Source organism: Aulonocara sp. 'chitande type north' Nkhata Bay, linkage group LG23 (assembly GCF_057382095.1).
Source record: "Aulonocara sp. 'chitande type north' Nkhata Bay isolate Kocher_YH1m ecotype deep benthic linkage group LG23, A_spYH_male_GT1.1, whole genome shotgun sequence".
Taxonomy (NCBI): Eukaryota; Metazoa; Chordata; class Actinopteri; order Cichliformes; family Cichlidae; genus Aulonocara; species Aulonocara sp. 'chitande type north' Nkhata Bay.
Window position 1 is genome coordinate 7,805,969 of NC_141365.1, and position 20,707 is coordinate 7,826,675.

The window sequence follows — 20,707 nt, forward strand, 5'->3', positions numbered from 1 at the left end:
TCATCAAACGACACATAACACTAATGTACATCAGTAAACTATCACTAAGTTGTTATTACTGTTTCCTGCGCTTCATTCTGGACCAAAACCAGATGGAGGAGCGAGGACTACACAAGCTGGCTGGTGTGGTCATGGAAAAGTACACAGCCTGATGGATACTGAGCTCAAGGGCTCAAGGTTAGAAAGGCTTGATAACAAAGATTTCGGATCAGTTTTCCCTGTCTCAGTCTAAAGAGAAGTCGCAGTTGCAGTATTGGTTTTTTTTGTGGAGTCAAGTTTATATTAACCATCTTCTTAACAAAAAACAAGGAGAACCTGAGGGTATTCTGTCTTTCTGAACATCTGCACCATTCAGGACCTCGCCACCATTAGAGATAATATTACATTATATCATCCAGCGTTGTTCATTGGCTCTACTTTATGCTGCTGAGTACAGACTAGGCTGCTGTGTTGAATTTTTTCTGCATTTAAATACTGACAGAATGATGGATTTCTGCTTTCTGTGGGTCAGGCGCACTTTGACACGACTATCAAAAGCTGCTTTGTTGTGGCATGAAAAATTAACACCCAATCAATTGCTGGACCACCATCAGTGAGTCTCTGCCAAGATAATAACCAATCATCTCAGAGAAGCCGCTTACTTAGCTCATCCTCAGGGAGAACCAATATTGATCCTGGGCCAGACATTGCCGTCAGTAAGATACAAGGCTGTCTACAGTGTGTGTGATGTGAAGAATTACGCGAACACGCGAGTTGTTTCGTCTTTGTTAGTCATTTTGTTGTTTAGATTCACTAAAGAAGAATCTACTACATAAAGTAGTTCTGAGGATTTTCAACCCATCAGCAGGGAGAGTATCTGCTTCTTTGTGAAAGGAGAAGGGGACCTTCAGCAGGGCCCTGGTGTGAATACCTCTGGCCAAACAATCAGAAACAGACATCATGAGGGTGGCCTGAGAGCAAAATGTCCTCGATTGGGCCCTGTGTTCACCATGTAGCCTGATTGGCAGTTGCCATAGAATACCACAATTGGTAGGTCCACCACTAATGCCCTGTTCTGGGAGATCCCCCAGGACCCCATTCATGCCCTGATATTATAAGGGATGCATACAAACACATGGGGGCCATACAAACTACAGAGTACCATTTTTAATTACTTCAGTAAAATTTCTGAAAAATGGACCGGCCTGCTGGTGATACGAGAGGGGAGCGGGAGATCGACAGACGGATTGGTGCAGCGGCTGCAGTGATGCGGACGCTGTACCGGTCTGTTGTGGTGAAAAGAGAGCTGAGTGTAAAAGCAAAGCTCTCAATTTACCGGTCGATCTACGCCCCTACCCTCACCTATGGTCACGAGCTATGGGTAGTGACATACATGTGGCGGAAATGGGCTTCCTCCATTGGTGGCTGGCCTCTCCCCTAGAGATTGGGTGAGAAGTTCGGCCATTCGGGAGGGGCTCAGAGTAGAGCCGCTGCTCCTCCACATTGAAAGGAGCCAGCTGAGGTGGTTTGGGCATCTGACAAGGATGCCTCCTAGGCGCCTCCTGCGCGAGGTTTTCCAGGCATGTCCCACCAGGAGGAGGCCCCGGGGCAGACCCAGGACACGCTGGAGAGATTATATCTCTCGGCTGGCCTGGGAATGCCTTGGTGTTCCCCCGGATAAGCTTGAGGAGGTGGCTGGGGAGAGGGAGGTCTGGGCTTCTCTGCTTGGGCTGCTGCCCCCATGACCCGGCCCCGGATAAGCGGAAGAAAATGGATGGATGGATGGATGGATGGACCAGCCTGCTTTTTTCACTTTTATTTTCAAGGTGTTTTTAAATTCATCAGTAATTTGATAACTTTGATTTAATTCAGACAATGTGGGATCTTTCGCTCTTAACACATTATCCAGTTCATGCCAGTATAGATTTCCAGCGTTTCCAGTATTTGCTGTTGGAAGTGGTTTTGCTTCCTGACTTTTAATTGTTTTGCCCCTTTTTAATGCTACAAACATGTTTATTACATTGCCGAAAGTGGGCATTTTAACCTAAGAATCTATGAGGATTGAGTCAAAATCAGTGTCAAGTGGCCACTGCGGGGAACTGCAGTTTATGGCACCTCTTGCTTCATTTTTCAGCCCTGGAGGTTGGCACTTGGTTTTATTTAGCTTATCTTTTCTTTTTTTTGTCACCCTGTTTGCACGTGTATGTGTTTGCATTATATCATATACTGCTGTGTGGCTGCACCAATGCCCTATTTAACAGCAGGATGAGAGGACATGTGGAAAGCAGCATCTGTCTGTTGATTCCAGGCACACGTGAGTTAGTCATAAAAATGCCGGCTGACCTCAATAGGGGCACCATGGAAACAAGAAGGAGAAAAAGTGTGTGTGTGTGTGTGTGTGTGTGTGTGTGTGTGTGTGTGTGTGTGTGTGTGTGTGTGTGTGTGTGTGTGTGTGTGTGTGTGTGTGTTGTTCAGGTCCACGTCATAGAAAGCAAAGCGTGATTGTACCAGCTCAGTGTCAAAGATGTTGGATTAACCTGAAAGATTTCAATAAATATGGGAATATTTCTAATGAGTCATTTATGCAGAGATCAAGAAAAATAGAATATCCTGTTTGGATCTTAGCAATCCGTGTTCCCCCCCCAGAGAAGCGTTTCAATTTGCAGTATCCTGCACATTATAAAGCAAGTTTGGACAAGAGTAAATTTTATGTGTGTATTGGTATGTCTCAGGTTATTTTATCTCTTAGTATTGTAGACTTTTGTGGGGTTTTGAAGATTTTATCACACCTATTTTACATTATGGGAGTCGTGGAAACCCCAGTTCATACATTTCTGGAAAAGCATCCATTATCCAGCAGGGTTATTTCCTGCTGTTTGCTAACATGCTTTCCTGCATATTGATAGACATTGGATTGCTTTGATTCATCATTAGGCATAATTATCTAAGCTCTGTTGAGCAAATGCACAGGGTTTAATCTATAGTTTAGCAGAGATATGCGTGGATGGTCTTTCAGGAATTGGAAAACAACCAACTAGTAAAATATGAACATAATCATATAAGCGCAGGGGTTTTCAGAATGATGTACAGTCTGTCTCATTTCACCTCGCGTGAATATTAGCAGCCAGTAATGGACGACTCTCTTCAGGGTTATGAGAAGAAGCCATAAACCAACAAATTGCCATTTAGATAGGAAACAGATTCAGCTAGGAGCTGTTTACTTGGAAGGGTCTATTTGTTGTTCCATCCCCTGAAGAACTCTACAGCTGCCATATAATGGTGGAGTGAGAACAATTTTTCAGTATCTCCTCGTTCTGCAGCTTCGCAACACTGAACAAGAAGGGTAAATATGTTAAAGGTAAATGCAGAGATACCACAGACATGTTATTAAATAAGACTCCTGTATTCATGGTCAAGGCATATAAATATACTATTGTTTTCACATTTTTTGTAGGTACATAAGCTTATTACTCTGTTTTTTCTTTATTGACTTTAACATGCTCTTATCAGCTTCCTGCTTGTGTGTTTATATGTGGCAGGAATTACATGAACAGCTGCAAGGCATTGTGATTTCAAGTCTTGCACTTCACGCACACACCCCACTTCACACCACTGCCAAGGCTGAAAAATTCATCATGCATCAACGGACTTCCTGCATTCAGAAAATATCCTTGGATTGTGATGTTTTCTTGAGGACATTCATTTCTCTTAACTTATATTTGTGAACATATGATCCGACTCTAAGGGGTAATCACTGTTTAGTTAGGCCTGACCCAACCTCTGGTAACATTTTAATCCAAATGTATGTTGGACTTTTTAAGTAACCGTGCTAATAAACAAACAGGCAGGCAGGCAATCTGAATCCATCAAATAACCTCCCCGTTGGAGTTAATTACGTGCTTGTAATCATAATATACAGTGATTGCATTTGAGGCTGACAGAAGCATTAGTTTGAAGGCTGAAATTTTTAATATAGTTTTGGCTCCTGTGTAATATTTCCTCTTCCCTAACCTATGTCCTTCTTTCCATAATTTAAAGTAATTTAATAATGGCTCGTCTGGGTTTACTTAATGTTGGCAAAGACCTGGAGGATGGATGGATTCTTTGAGTGAATACAACAAGTTACATTTAGACTTAGATTAAAAAAAGCCTTGTAAGTATCTTACACTCAGACTGCTGCTTAATGCAATGCCTGTGCAGACTACCGATATCTTACAGGAGCTTGTCAGAAGGCAGCCATCCAGCTGCAGTGTATGGACCCAATGTGTGGTCTGCTGTTACTTTGACTCACACACCTAATCTTGTGTATTCCCAGTCACTGCACAATCCCACATACCTTTGCGCGCATACACATTCTTGGGGCTGTCTTGACAGGTGCAGGCATGTGGAAAGGAAGAGATGTAGCCACAGTTAGTTAGATTCCTTTGCATACAAACACATGCAACACATTTGGAGCAGACACTGTGAAGTGACTGGAGAGATGTGGAAGAAGCACAAAAATCCAGCCAACCGCATGCATGTGCACACAGGCAAAATGAATAGTAAGCACACTGAAAGCAGCTGTGTCTTTCTGCACTGCAAACATTCCTCCATTGGCTTTTCTTTGTTTTACCCATATTTTTATTACTGGTTGTTCCACCTTGCAGGAAGCTGTCGTAGCACGCTTGTTTGTGCATCCCAGTGTGAATATGTGTGTGGAAGAGGGAGCAAGTAAGAGAGACGGAGCAGGAGGAGGGGTGGAAAACCGGCTACTGTGAGGCTCAGTCACATGGGCATGCACGAGAGGCAGGCAGGCAGACTAAGAGAGGCTGGCTATCATTTGAGCTGCAAGCACCAAGTCAAGCTGTGAGGATGCTCTCCCACTCCTGTACAACCCTGGCTTATAGGTATTAGCTGTTAGTGTCTCAGCTGGCGAGAGACAGTGAATCATAGTGTGCTGGTTAGAAGAGGAAGTCTCTGCAGAGTCCAGGCTGAAAGTCATGTTCAGTTCTCATTTAGCCTGTTGTGAATTGTTCACAGTAATGCGCACTCTGAAAATTGCTTCCTCGGGAGGAGCAGAGCCAACCCATTTTAAACCATCAAAAGCTTGTGCACATTCAGACGCTGGGATCTGGTAACATTTGCTGCATGAAAAACAAAATGAGCTTCCCTTTTACATTTCCTTCCACCACCTGAGATGTTTTCACACTTGCACTGCAGCTTTTCCAGACATTGTCCATTAATTGTGCCGAATAAAGCAAACACAGTTGCTTCTGGACAACAGTAGAAAGTGATCCCAAGGTAATTCTCCTGAAATTGTTTGCAGCTCAACCCAACTTGTACTTGATGGTTGATTCTGTGTCACCTTTTACAAGAAGGTACACCCTCTTTCAGTTCTAAGCTTTTATGTATCAGGACATAATGAAAATCATGTGGTTGACTATTTTACCAGAAAAAAGTGCAGAAGCGGTGCATGAAAAATTAAACGTAATCACCTTTAGCAGCAGTAATCTGAAATAATTGTTACCTGTATGACTATCAGCCGTTCACATCATTTTGAATCTTCTTTAAAGCGTTGCTTCCGTTCATTAAACCAGAGCATTTCAATCTTGCTGATGTATAGATCATTGCAGCACCTTGATTCATTTCTTTTTCTAACTCTAGAGCGCAGGTGTTGACTCCAGGCCTCGAGGGCCGGTGTCCTGCAGGTTTTAGATTTGCCCTTGATCCAACACAGCTAATACAATACACAGTTGGGGCGATCGTGGCTCAAGAGTTGGGAGTTCGCCTTGTAATCGGAAGGTTGCCAGTTTGAGCCCCAGCTTGGATAGTCTCGGTCGTTGTGTCCTTGGGCAAGACACTTCACCCGCTGCCTACTGGTGGTGGTCAGAGGGCCCGGTGGCGCCAGTGTCCGGCAGCCTCGCCTCTGTCAGTGCGCCCCAGGGTGGCTGTGGCTACAATGTAGCTTGCCATCACCAGTGTGTGATTGGGTGGATGACTGGATGTGTAAAGCGCTTTGGGGTCCTTAGGGACTAGTAAAGCGCTATAAAATACAGGCCATTTACCATTTTACAAATTGCTAAATGACCTCCTGTCATGTCTTGGGATTCTCCAGAGGCCTGGTAATGAACTAATCATGTGATTCCGGTGTTTTGACCCAGGATGATATCTAAAACCCGCAGGACACCGGCCCTTGAGGGCTGGAGTTCAACACCCCTGCTCTAGAGTCTGAGATGCAGCACTTGGGGTTTGTTTGCAGTTTCTCCAAGCATTGTATGGTTAGATCTTGGGTGGAATTTACTGGAAGGTTCACTCTTGGGAAGATTGGAAGCTGTCTTGAATGTTTTTCACTAAATAATCTCACTATATAACGATGGACTTCACACTGTTTGGAAATGGTCTTATAACCCTTCATAGAACCCTTCTTCTCTAAATCATTGCTGTCGTCTTTCCTCCTTGGCATCATGTTAACACACTCCTGAATTCTCCAGAAACCTCACACCTGCCCTTAATCCATTCATGGGTTTATTTTGATTAGCAGTACCTGCCTGATCCTAAACCTCTTTATTCCCATGTAAGCAGTAAGGATGTACTTTCTAATACACTGTTTCTGCACTTTGGTTACATTTGTGGTAGATAAACAATTCAAGATTAATTATATTTTTGATTATTTTTTTGAAAGAGGGTGTACTTTCTTTCACGATGACTGAATATTAATTGAAATGGCTGAATGGGCTTTCACCCAGCTGCTCCTCTTTTGTCCTAACGGCAGGGTTGCATGTTTCTAGGCGTGCAGCAGTGAGATTTGAAAGCAATATCTTCTCCAACAAATTCAGGCCTATCACCTTGTCATAAGCAATAAGGAACTTTCTGCTTTCCTCAGCGGTACGGGATGTGTTGTAACCTTACTGACACAATACCACAAGAAAATCTTTTAAACATTGCCGCTCCATCTGTTTCCCAAAAGTGAAAAGTAATCACATAAGCAAAACTGGTGTCCTCATCAAAGTGTCTCATCAGTTGTATTCATATCATCATGTATTTATTCCCAACTGTCAGGCTGTGTTGCTGCAGTTTCTCCATAAATTCCACCATCTGGGCTGCTGAGTGTGATAGCAGTTATGATGATAACAGTAACAGAGTGAGGCTGATTAATTCCCTCTCTGTCTGAAGCCATCTCTGAACCACCCTCTTCATCACTTTCCACTCTTTCTTTTGCTCATTTTCCGTTCTCCCTTTCCTGTTTTCCTACCCTTCTCTCCATTATTATGCTGAGTGTTATATATGTCTATAATTATGTCTATTTCAGGCTTTCCTGGTGGAAACAGGACTCTGATTGCCTTTCTCTACTGTTTACATCCTGTTATTAGGCTGGAAATGATCATAACATGGCAGATACTGCTTTACTTCATGTATTTACTGGTATGATGAGTATTTACTAGTGTAGCACGTTGTCACCATACTAGAACTGTTTATCTAATATGTTTAAGCTTGTCTCATGATATGCGGACGCACCTGCACGACATCTGCAGATCACACCCACGGTGTTAAAACACGGGGACTCAGGGGTTGTTGCTGTGGTGTGATGTGCGGCTGGCAGCTTGGGAGCTGCAGCCAGTGTAAATAAATAGCTCAGAAAATGGATCTGTGGTCCCGCCGTGCCTTATTCACGCCACAGAGGCATATTGAGTTAAAGTTAAAGTGAGTTCATTAAGAGAGCTTGCAGTCACACGTGTATCTGTGAACCTGTACTTGGGCTGGGGTGGGTGGACTGTAAATGTCTGAATAAACCTATTGGCATTGGAACAAATAAATAGGATACATTTTGGTGCATAGTCTAGCCAACCATCACACACATGGGCTTCAGTGCCGCCTGCACAGCAGAATAATCAGTTGTACTTCATGAGGTTTTCTAAAGGACTTCGTGCCCTTGATGTTACTGTTTCCTGCAGTCACTCAGTCAGGCCCCTGCTTGTGTTTGACACTGTCATTACATAATGTTAGGCTGCTGCATCCACCCTGTGGGATTCATCTTTGTCACGGGAAGGACTAATGATGCTGAGTAATGGAGCCTCTCTGTCACAGAGCGACTTACAGCCAGTGCTTTGTCTCTTCTTGTCCCCTCTCTTACAGATGCAGCTGCTAAGAAAGCCTTCATCACAGAGGTGAGCCACCACCTGCACCTGTCTCTCTGTCTTTTACTTTGCTTTTTGTCCCATACTATCCCACTATAATGGTTTCATTTGAGGCTTTTAATTGGTGCTTGAAAACCGCCTCCAATGTCACTACAAACAGCACAAAATATTTAAAAGCATTAGTGATTTTTCTTCTTGTCTGTATTTATAGGACACAACATTTTATCAGCATGTATCCTTGCTCTCTACATACATATATACAGCTACATTTAAACTATCCTGAGTTTGAATAAGTAATCCTTAGTGAGGCAAAAGCTCACTCCACCCTTCTCTAAAAACATGGTTTATGGCCCTTTTTTATTCTGCTGTTCTCTCCAGTGTCAGCGAGAGCAGATATGATCATCAGCACAGAGCCCTGCCTGCACGTTGTTCAAATTGTTTTGTTCGGGAGGGGCACCCAATTAGAATAAAGGGATGTTTTCCTTAAGACAGTGGAAGAAGTGAGGCGCTGCACTAAAGCCCAGTATGAGATAAACAGGAATTATTCTGAGCCACGACTCAAACTCAAAGCTGGAAATAAGCATAATAAGTCTTCTTTAATCCTCCTAATTTGATCAATCCCTTTTATACACAGCGCATTTTAGCAAGCCCTAAAGTATTGCCCAATTTGTTTAATAGGAGTGTGCAGATTACTTAAATCTACTTAAATACCAGTTTAAACCAAAAGCTCAGTGACCATAACGTACAGTGGCTCTAGAATTATTTGCAGTGGATAAGATCCTAAAATTATTACATCAGCTCCATTACATTAGCTGAGCTACAGTCTGTATATCGCTTCAAAATGACAAACATCAGACGTTGAAATTGCTGCCATTCAACGGTCTCCATTCATAAAGAAGTGCAAGTACTGCTGACCGGATTATAATAGTCTGCTTCTCTCTTCTTCTTATCAGATGGCCTCATCCTCAGGCCAGCCTGGTCAAGGAAAGAAGATTGGACACAGAGGGGTGGACGCATCAGGGGAGACTACTTATAAGAAGGTGCTATACTATACAGTTTCTGTTTCTAAGAGTGACCTTTGATATGCTATCGAAGAATAGTGCTATGTCTCTAGGTGTTATAAAATGAGTTTTTCTGCCCTGTTACACCCAAAAAAGGTTTTAGAGGCCAGAGGAAAATAAAGATTTTTCTTTCAGTCAGTTTTATTATCAGAGGTTAATTTATCTAAGAAATATATGCATTTTCTGTTTGTCTGGTAATCAGAAATATGAAATGACATGACGCAGACTCATTGCCTTTGTACACTTTATAGATGATACCATTAGATTCTACTGAAACATTTCTAAAGAGCAATCTCAGACTGTCCTGTGAGGTTTAGAAGAAGATGAAGAATTTCATTTTTGCCTTCTCCACTCCCTCTTTTGCAGACCACATCATCAGCCTTGAAAGGTGCCATCCAGCTGGGCATCGGTTACACAGTGGGTAACCTGAGCTCCAAGCCTGAAAGAGATGTGTTAATGCAGGACTTTTACGTGGTGGAGAGCATCTTTTTCCCCAGGTTTTGTTACACCCAAACACCCACTAAAGCCCTCTAGTGCACTAATAAGTGGAATTTTTTTAATTTATTGACCGGATGTTGTTATCCTAAACTTTTAGTGAAGGGAGCAACCTTACTCCAGCCCATCATTTCCCGGATTTCCGCTTTAAAACGTACGCTCCTGTGGCCTTCCGCTACTTCAGAGAACTGTTTGGCATCAGGCCGGATGACTACCTGGTAAGAGTTCACTCGTCTTTGTCTCTAGATCCAGACTACGTTTAAGGTCATTGAAAACACTTGAGTGGTAGCAGACCAATCAAGGTTGGTAGCAGACTTTCCTTTATTGGTTAAAGCACTCTTTGATTTGAATCTACACACACCTTATCAATAACATTTATATCCTTCAAATGTCCTGAAAGGACGATTTTTGACATTTCACCTTTTTTCTAATTTTAGATATAAATAAACTTCTTTTTAACGGCCGATAGTGGCCAAACCGATTTGACACAGAAAAAGGCATCACTGCAACTTGTTGGGGTGGAGGTGTAAACAACAGAATTAGAAGAAAAAAACTCTTGATAAAAAGTGGGATCTTAGTAGAGAGCTAAGTGAAAAGGAATGTGGACAATAAGCCATGAGACAGCATCTGAGAGGGCAGAGAGGAGAGGAGAAGAAGGCTGGAGAAAGAGAAGGCAGGTCTGGAGCTTGTCTCTCTTCCTCTGTCTGGGGAACCCGGAGGCTGCATGATTCAACACTCTGCATATACATACACTGATTAGTCAGTGTTTTTGCATGCTCCATGTGCACTTGTCCTCAATGCATTGGTACTCCAACCACGTGGAAACACAGCATTGTGCCGGCTTTTCTCCCTTTTCTCTTTCAGTCAGCAAGTCATCTGGAGACATTTCACCACTGACTGGCTGTACTTATTATTCAGATTTTAGGTCACAGCATAAACTCAAAATTATAATATGAATCTAGAGTCCATATTCTCTTTTAATTCTTTTTTTTAAGCATTTCCTTAAGCACTTGGACATAACATAGGACAATCTAGTTGATTGTCTTAACTGGTAGATGGTGTTAATTGAACGGTGCTCAACAAATCCTGAATTGAAATTTATAGAAAATGCAGCAGCAGCAGAGGAAGTGGTATACAGTGGTCCCTCGCTATGACACGGTTCACCTCTCGCAGCCTCGCTATTTCGCTGAATTTTTTTGTGCAATTTTTCATGCTTTTATTTATTTATTTATTTTACTGTGCATTACGTTCTGCATCCTGATTGGCGGTAGACTATTGTCAATCAATCTTGTACCATGTCTCCTGTACAGTACAGAATGCGTTCACCTTCTCAAATTAATATAAATCTTCGATTGCTAGCAGTGTGATTCCATAGTGCTGCACTAAATGTTTGTAAGTTTTCTCCCCAACAAATACAACAATGTTGATTAGACGTTTTGCACCATCAAAGGCAACCGCGGGTGCCTTTGGTTTCATTCTATAATACTGGACTTATTTTCTACAAAGGTTTGAAATTTGAGGGTTTTTAAACAAGAGAGAAAAGTGTGAAAATGTTCATGCCTGTCTGCGAAAAGTGTATAAAGTGTGTAGTGAGGGGTTTTACAGCCTTACAGCATCTATAATAATACTAAAAAATAAAGTTGACTCCTTTGCGGATTTCACCTATCGCGGGTTATTTTTAGGACTTAACTCCCGATAAACGAGGGACCATTGTAAACCTCACTAACCTAAGGGGTCAACACTTTAATTTGGGACATAGTCAACAAAACTTTCAATGATTTTTAAAATCAGATATCACTGATATTTCTGTACTTGCACACTTACGCACTGACGACCACTGAAATTAATTTAGACAATGCTTCAAAAGTAAGGCCAAAGTAAGATTACATTACATGATCGCTGGTTGTTGGTTAGACGTGCTACAGGAAAGACTTAATGTTCATGTTTAGTGTTCAGTCTGCTGTGGATTTTTGGTTGTAAGTTTAAAAAAACAACAACTTTCACTTCAACTGCAAGGCTAAAATTTATGGGCATAAAGTGCTATAATAATGATGATGATGATACATGCTATTTCTATATAGCATCTTTCTAAACCCCAGTTACAAGATACTAAAATAGCAGCATGGAAACATTTCTGAATGCATAAAAAGAGAGAAAAAAGACAAAATGATGACAGAAATCATTAAGAATACATAATAAAACATTATGAACAAGCCAGGTGCTGTTGTAAAAGCAGATAAGTGACGGATAAGAGTCAATTAAAAGCTCAAATTTTAATCTAGAACATAATTATTCTGTGACTTATGAACTGAAATGTAGTCTCACTATAAAAAAATACTGTATATGAGCCATTTCTGTTCACAGGTAGCTGATGTTGTTAGAGTTCATTAGTGGTGGATGTTAAAAAGTAATTTGTTACAGTAGAAAATTGCTGCCATTAAAAGGTAATTTGGAGGGTTAACGGCTTTTTGCATTACCAGAACACTTTGGTCGTATTTCCTCTGTCTCGTAACCAACAATAAGCTTGTTAGTGTTGCTACGAGTGACAGCTTCAGCCATTGCTGTTGTGGGGCTGTAGCACTGGCACCATCTAATCCAGCCTTTCTAACAAGTCACTCTGTTATGTGTTACCACCAACAAGTTATTCATAGACAAATCATTAGGGCCTGCCAGAAGAGATAATGTGTTGTTGACACATTTGTGGCAGCAGCTACTGATTTTTGTTATTTCCTGTGGACCTGCCAATTATGGGCCTTTCTGTTTTGTCAGTAAATAGTGATAAAGAGATGTTAGATTTTCTCACACCCAAAAAGACAAAGAAAGCTTAAATAGTCTCTGCAGCAGTTCTGTTCGCTGAAGGTTTGATGCTGTTTTATCACATCCCTAAAGAGACTTTCTCGTCTGATAAATTAGACATCTTAGTGTAGGGCTGTGCGATATGACCAAAATCTCATATCCCGATATTAAGACATATATCGTCCCGATAACGATATAAATCACAAGAATGTAGCATTTTCTGTAAATTCTGTGAATCTCGTGCACCTCGACTTGGTGAAGTATTTCCAGCTGCGCGTCATGTAGCTGGAGTCGAGTGTTTTAACCGATGGATGAAACTATACATTTTTAGACATAAGTTGTAAAGGCCGCCGTTTTCTTTGTGAGTATTTATTACACAGCGTGCTGCGGGGAAAAGCCTGTTCTAACATTTGAGTTTAAGGTTTATTTTTTAGCACCTGACGGCTCTTTTTTGCTTCTCATCCGTAAACATTCTGCATACTCTTTCACGTGATTCAGTTTATTTTGAAAAGTCTCAACAGGATCTTGAACTTTATTGTGAAAGGTTAATGTGGAAACTAAACCAGCGGACATGCGATGGTTTTGCCGTCGTTGTTGCTAACGACAATGCATAAAAACAGGGCTTGTCCATCTGTAGTGTGGTTATATTAAAAATAAGACAAAGAGAGAACTTTAGGAAATTAATATAGCCACTACAGTGACCATCAAAACCATGAAAAAATATTGCCCTAAACAGTTTATTTTACGACACCACAAAACAAAAGATAGTGTAAAATGAAACTATAGACGTTTTTATATCGTTATCCGATATATATCATTATATCGAACAGCCCTAGTGTGAAGATGAGCTTCCCAACTGTTTGCTTATTGCTATTCCTAGTCAGCTTCACATTCTTATCCTCCCGTCCTGCTTAGGTGTGTTTTAAAATGTTGGAATTGATTCAGGAGAATGTTCAAATGTGAGTAATTAGCGGAAGTTGGATGGGGAGTGTTTGTATAAAAAAGGTTACAACATTGGAATTTTAAAAGCATGTTCTTTCAGCTTTGTGTTTGTTTCCATTGTAATTCTGTAAAATATATATTTATTCTATGTCCTTATATGTCCTATGTCCTATGGCCTTTTGTGTTTCATTAATATTCAAATTTGGGCTCTGTGTCTCAGCATGCTGGTGTTTGTGTTTGATTTCCAGTGTTTATGTTTATTATCAGCAGTGCAGGCAACTCCTCATTTATAGATTTGATCCCCAGAGAGCCAGAGAGTTCTAGTCAGCGTGGTATTCTTCATTAATATGTTGTTAACAGGAAGGTATCAGAGGAGATGTATAATGAAGTGCCGTAATTATTTTTCTGTGCTTTTTTGTGTTCCACTGGTAGCGTTTGCATGGATTGCAGTAATCTAAAAGAACCAGATGGGAAGGGTTAAGGGGGATCTATGCGGGGAGAGGTGAAAAGGAGTCGGTCCACTCAGCCAATTCCACCTTTATGGCAGCAGCAGCGGCTGTGATACAGAGCTTACGGAAGCAGTTAAAGTACTTAGGCGAACTCTTCTGAGTCATGGCTCAGTCAAATCTGAACACCGTTAACAATTTACTGAGTCAGTGTGACTCACACTGACTGAAGAAATGATCATGTTCCATGACTTTGTCGAATAGACTGCAACTTTAAAAAAAACATGTTTTCTGTAACTTGTCTACGAAGTTGCGTTCAGTTTCAGAGTAGTACAATTTGTGCGTCTTGCAAACAGAGTACTACTAACAGCTAATTCAGTGTACTTTTACTGAGTACTATATCCTCTACGTAAACAATTGTAAGGTAAAACTAGGTCAATATTCTCATCTATTTTAAGTTTTATTTATAGTTGTTTGTTTCTGTGTGTAACCCTGCAGTACTCCCTGTGCAACGAGCCTCTGATCGAGCTGTCCAATCCTGGAGCGAGTGGCTCAGTCTTCTACCTTACAAAGGACGATGAGTTCATCATCAAGACTGTGATGCACAAGGAGGCTGAATTCTTACAGAAGCTGCTGCCTGGATACTACATGGTAAGCAGATTGTGTGCATGACAGCGTACCTAAAATGTATATGTAACGTGCTCAAATGGGCGTGTCCCACCAAAGAAGTTCAAATGAACTGCCACAGCAGCTGTTCTTCCATGTTTTATTTATTTTCTCACTGGGATTTGGCAACTCTTTTCAGGTTTACGTTAAGTAACGCACACTAATTTCTTGTCGTCAAGACACACAGATTCATGAGCACTGGATAAAAGGCAGGGAACCCTTTGTGTACTTATGCATGTTTGTTTGAAGACACCACACTTTTTAACAAATCCATATTTTAATAGAGATGCTTTGCATGAGTCGTAGTTCAAAAAGTAACCCTTGATCTTATGCCAGGCTTTAGTGCAGCCTCTATCTGAAACAAGCTATTTAGCTCCCGTTTTTCTTTCTTTAAGGCCAGCCTGCATTTAAGGAAACTTTTATCTGATTGGCTACCCTTTTTTCACAGCTTCAACTGACCATATTAGGGATATCTGTTCTTAATGACATCATAAAAGGCCAAGAGTAGAACGATTTGTCTATTAGCAGTCTGAAACCTGACATTTTGGCACACAGGGATTACTTCTACATGCACTGACCTCATCATTTGAAATATTGGCTATGTTGAAAAACTGTAATAAGGCATATATGGAAGAAAATAAGAAAATCATGAATAAATAATAGGTTATTATTTATTATTATTTCATTTAAATACTAACTTCTATCCCTACGTTTTTTTTAAGCTCTCAGGTTTATGTAAGATCCTGGAAATGTTTCCTCCAAGCACAAACCTTCAAATAAAGCAGACTTAACAGCTTTTAGCTTCTGTGACTGAAACCTCAGGCCATAGGATTTCATAAGAGACTGGCTGGTGTTTTTCAGTAGCCGGATGTACTGTACTTAAGCCTAACAGAGCATGACTTCCACCAACAGTAGCCCACTCCCACCCCCTCCAAAACTTCACAGCCTCTTTCTGAAAGAAGTCAACCAGCAACAGCTCCATGTATGTCCATGCTGCTAATCCAGCCTCACAGGTTCATAGCCCTCGCCCTTGTGTTTATTAATGCACCGACAGCTGCGGGCAAAGTCCACTGCAGGAATTTGTTTAATCATTTAAGGAAGTTGAAGTGTCAGCGCATTTACTGTGACCTTTTCCATCGTTTTGGTCGTGCTCTGAAACATTTTCACAGGTGTAATTGGTCTTAAGCGAGTGGTTTAATAAAAGCGGAGAGTTTCGGGCTGTAGCCCGAGGCAAGAGAAAGGGGAGGGAGGTTTTAAAGACTCTCAGAAACACGACACAGGACAAAAAATGTATGTTTGGACATTGAGAAGTAGTTTGAGTATTGTAGACTTATCTGTATTTTAGGCAAACACATAACAGACAGCGTACAAGCAGTCATTGGTGGAGCTCCACGTCTTCAACAGCTGACTGGCTCATGGTTGTGGGCTGAAGACTCTGGCTCTGGGCAGCATGCAGACCACAGTGATGTAACTGACTTCGTGCTGCCACTTCTCTCCCCTCTGTTTATTCACACTTCTATTATATGTCTTGTCACTCTCCAAAGAGAGCCTCCTGCTGCTGTGGCTCTCTCAGCGTGATTTATTTTCCTTGATTTCCCCCTCTCGCTCTGTCTTTGTGTTTAAATCCTTCCTCTCGTTTTTCTTCTCCATCCCTCTCCTCTGCTCCCGTGCCTCACGTGTTCGTGTTGTTGGCTCGTCACCGCTCTGCCCTCGTAACGCTGACAGAAGGGTTGTGTGTGGCTGAGGGCTGAGGATGCTCTTTCTCTCTTTGCTGCTCTTTGTAGAAGCTTTTCTCATCTGAAGGTCATTCACCAAGTACCTAGTCTTTTCAGCCACATTTTCTAGTCATCCTTCATCTCTCTGGAGTCTGTTCCTCTTTCTCTCTCCTCTTGCAGTCATTTTTACCCCTGATTGCTGTGTGTTACCACTATATGGAGCAGCCCTCTGTTTCTCGCACTTCTCTCATCTTTCTAATGGGACTGAGCTGGCCCAAGTCCCAAGGTCAAAGCAGGTTTATAACTGAGGAACCAGCCAAACTAATTTGTTTGCATTGATTCTTGAAATATTTGGCATAACCTGTGATACAGAGGAAAGTACTTGCTAAAGAACTTTTTTAAAATGTCCTTGTGTGCCTTCATCTTGTTATTGCATTTGGCTTAGCCAAAAATGATCTAAAGTGCTTTGTGTCTTTTCATTTCTGTTCAGTGATAATAGTTTGACTGTGACTTTGCACAAAAAATAAAAAAAAAACCCAGTCAGATATGAATTCAGCCGATTACCCCTTGTAGCCGGACTCCTCAGGCATCGCTGCTCTCCTTCCACAGCTGTTATTTTTAGATCGCTCTGTGCAAGTCCCCTTCTCATCACTTGCACGTGAGCATCTGCAGTTCCCACTGGATCTCCTCCAGTGTATCAAAATAGTGATTCTTCAACTTGACTTACATTTCTGGGAAATGGAAGAATAGCAGGAAGCCAAATCTGGCAATCAGGTTGATTAGTAAACCAGAACTGAGTTGGAGTGGCTTCAGCTCCAGATTTTTCAGTGTGTTATTTATTGGCATACATCGCAACTCAGGTTGTTTATGCTGAATATTCTCCCTCGGGTGCCTCAGCACATTACAAATTTCACAGTGAATAACCTTGTAAATATTGAAAAAAAGAAAAAAGCAGCAAGAAACAACCTGGGTGTGCACACCGACGACCTTTACGCTGAAAACTCCTGTTTGGTCTTTAAGTCCTAGCCAGAGACAGAGCTCTTGCTATGACATATGTTCTTCGAGATGAGAGTCAAGTCAGTTTGATGCAATACATTCAGCTCAATTCAATTTTATTTACAGCAACAGTAAACTCAAGCCGGTTTATATTGTAAGGTAAAGACATTAAAATAATACAGAGAAAACCCCAGCAATCAGATGACCCACTATGAGCAAGTGCTTGACAAAGGTGGGAAGGAAAAACAACCTTGTAAAAGGAAGAAACCTATAGCAGAACTAGGATGAAGTATTACATATCCGGTTGTTCAGTCTGACGTCACTAGCCGTGTCTGGGTCTAAACTCCGCTGCAGGTCCATATATCAAACGATCACTGTGGCATTACTGAGAGTTGAAAAACTGTCTAAAGTCTTTCATCTTTAATAAAATGATCAGCGTTCTGCTCTACCAGGTGTAACAATTGAGTTTAACATCCAGGCATCCATGAAAACGGAATTTATGACATTTAACGGAGTTAGAAGTTAGCAGGGAGTTAGCTCGCTAGCTTCTATCTAAATACAATATAGCATGTCCTGACTGCGGGGTTTTGGAAACAAATTAAAACATACAGCTTTCTTATCACTTCCAGCATAAATGAAGACAGAAAACTAAACAGCAGTGACGTTTGTAGGGTTACTGAAGTTTGGCTAGCTGGTATATAATGATGTGTTACGTGACCGCTAGCGACATAGCTATGTTAGCATAATATAAACAAGCTAACTTTTTTTCCACTCGATAAAAGTTAACGTGAGTTTTCTCGGTGGTCAGAAACAAATGTAATCGCATGGCAGGATGCTGTAAAAGGACCAAACTTCAGCCAGGAGAACAACTGAGATAATTCATCTACAATACAAAGTTAGTCATTCATATACTGCTGCATGGGCTGGGCTGTAGTTACATCCTAAGGTTTTAAAAACTGAGCTTAAATAAATGATTAGCGGTAATAAAAGCCGAGGGAGGTCAACAGGGATCACTGACTGTTTTAGGAGCTTTTTGAGATCAAATAGAAGAAAATACATAACATTAAACATGTTAACAACATAAAAGCCATATTAAACGCAGACTACTTTAGACCCGGAAGTAGGATTCGTCGCGTCATCACTGAACAACCGGATTAGGGCTGTTCGATATAACGATATATATCGGATGACGATATAAAAACGTCTATCGTTTCATTTTACGCTAACCTTTGTTTCGGGGTGTCGCAAAATAAACTGTTTACGGCAATATTTTTTCATCGTTTTGATGGTCACTGTAGTGGCTATATTAATTTCTTAAAGTTCTCTCTTTCTCTTATATTTAATATAACCACACTATGGACGGACTAGCGCCTGTTTTTATGTGTTGTGGTTAGCAACAACGACGGTAACAGCATGGCGTGTCCGCTTGTTTATGTTCCACATAAACCTTTCACAATAAAGCTCAAGATCCTGTTGAGACTTTTCAAAATAAACTGAATCACGTGAAAGAGCAGATTATTTACGGATGAGAAGTAAAAAAGAGCCGCCAGGTGCTAAAAAAAATAAACCTTAGACTCAAACGGTAGAACAGGCTTTTCCCCGCAGCACGCCGTGTAATAAATACTCACAAAGAAAGCGGCGGCCTTTACAACTTATGTCTAAAAACGTATAGTTTCATGCATCGGTTAAAACATGCATTCGACTCCAGCTACATGACGCGCAGCTGGAAACACTTCCCGCAAGTCGAGCGGCCCGAGATTCACAGAATTTACAGAAAATGTTAAATTTTTGTGATTTATATAATTCTTATATCGGGATATGAGATTTTGGTCATATCGCACAGCCCTATTACATATTTAAATTTTTACCTACAAACCCACAAAATTTCATGATTGCAGCTCATCTTATAACTGCTGTTGAGGCATGAATCCCAAACTGAATATTAGTTTTTAGAGTCTTTTGTAGAACTGTAACCATTAATTATTTGCTTTATTTTTAATAAGTAATTCAAGTAAAACATGTAAACAAAATCACAACATAAAAATTCACATCATCGCACTGAGAATGATCAAAAACCTGTCAGTCATACTTTCATTCTGACTGTGTGCTCTGGTGGAGCATCAAAGGTTTTTGTTCTTACAGTAAATTTAAAAGCTTAAATTCCGCTTTGATACGACTCTTTCCCGAGTCGTGCTTTTTAAGTATGATTTTCTTCTCCTGTGGCTACAGAGTCCAGTAACCACTTTGATATACATGACATGGCACTGTGAGAAAAACCTTCATTTCTGTTGGCTCTCTCTGTTGTGTAATGGATCCTGGTGCGATCAGGTGGTGAATATGTAACCGTAGCCAAAGTGTGTGTACACTGAGAATCATGTGTTGTTTGTCAGTCAACTGTTTGCGTAACATGTATCAGCTATCCTCTTCCTCGTGTATGTTTCGTTCCGTCACGTTCCCATGAGGAGAAAAATGCCTCTTTGTGTTCAGTGGCGTTCCTTTTTGTGCTGTTTTGAAGCTTTTATTTAAACTGAAATGGATATCATTAATCAAAAGCAACAATTTCTGTTCCAGTGTCAGAAACACTGCCTGAAGTCATACAACTTCTAAAAGATATATATATTTTTGTTACATGTGAGCTTACTGTACCTCACACATATTGTATTTCGGCTCAATCCCTCAAGGCGTCTCCTTATGGTGTTCATTTCTCATGTTCTCCCTCTTTTCTTCTCATCTCCAGAACTTGAATCAGAACCCTCGCACTTTGCTGCCCAAGTTTTTCGGCCTCTACTGTGTCCAGTCAGGTGGCAAGAACATCCGTGTGGTTGTTATGAACAATGTCCTCCCCCGCGTGGTGCGCATGCACCTCAAGTACGACCTGAAGGGCTCCACCTACAAGAGGCGAGCGTCCAAGAAGGAGAGGGAGAAGGCCAGGCCCACCTTTAAAGACCTGGACTTCATGCAAGACTTGCAGGATGGCCTGATGATGGACCAGGACACTTGCAATGCCCTGACCAAGACCCTGCAGAGAGACTGCCTGGTGAGAAATATGAATATACAGCTAAATGCAAATACTGGTTTTAGCTTTTTTACTTGTGTTTTCTGTTGAGACAGACAGGAGGGGAGGAGATGGTGAAGTTGGTTTGCTTGTTGTGATGCAGGATCCATTAAATGGCTCATAAAAAGTAATGGTAGATGAAGAAGCATATAAAAAGTCTTTAAAAAGAAGGGTGGGGAAGCCCATGATACTCATGGTGCCCTGATCGATAAAAGAGGATGGATGAGAGTAGACAGGGGAGCTGGAATGGAAGAAAAACTTTTCTTGAGGTTATGATGTTTGGCATTCCCAGGACCCCTTTCTATAAATTAGAGCTGTGTTACGAGTACAAGGTTTAACGAGGTGTCTGGTCTTGTAGCTGGCTGGCTTTTTCTCTTGTAAATCACTGTCTGCTGTTTCCATTTACTTTACTCGGAAAGCAGTGTGTGTGCACTCACTGGCA

At 41.2% G+C, this 20,707-nt stretch overlaps 1 protein-coding gene across 5 annotated transcripts in view; it reads left to right on the forward strand.

The window, feature by feature from the left end:
* Positions 1 to 20,707, forward strand: part of pip5k1ca (phosphatidylinositol-4-phosphate 5-kinase, type I, gamma a) — a 55,550-nt gene that overhangs the window by 13,757 nt on the left and 21,086 nt on the right. For all 5 annotated transcript variants that reach the window (XM_086284739.1, XM_086284740.1, XM_086284741.1 and 2 more), the window contains exons 2-7: positions 8,092 to 8,123; positions 9,047 to 9,133; positions 9,521 to 9,651; positions 9,750 to 9,867; positions 14,332 to 14,484; positions 19,948 to 20,247. In XM_086284739.1, coding sequence (XP_086140865.1) covers positions 8,092 to 8,123; positions 9,047 to 9,133; positions 9,521 to 9,651; positions 9,750 to 9,867; positions 14,332 to 14,484; positions 19,948 to 20,247 — 821 coding nt within the window. The remainder of the gene's footprint in view (positions 1 to 8,091; positions 8,124 to 9,046; positions 9,134 to 9,520; positions 9,652 to 9,749; positions 9,868 to 14,331; positions 14,485 to 19,947; positions 20,248 to 20,707) is intronic.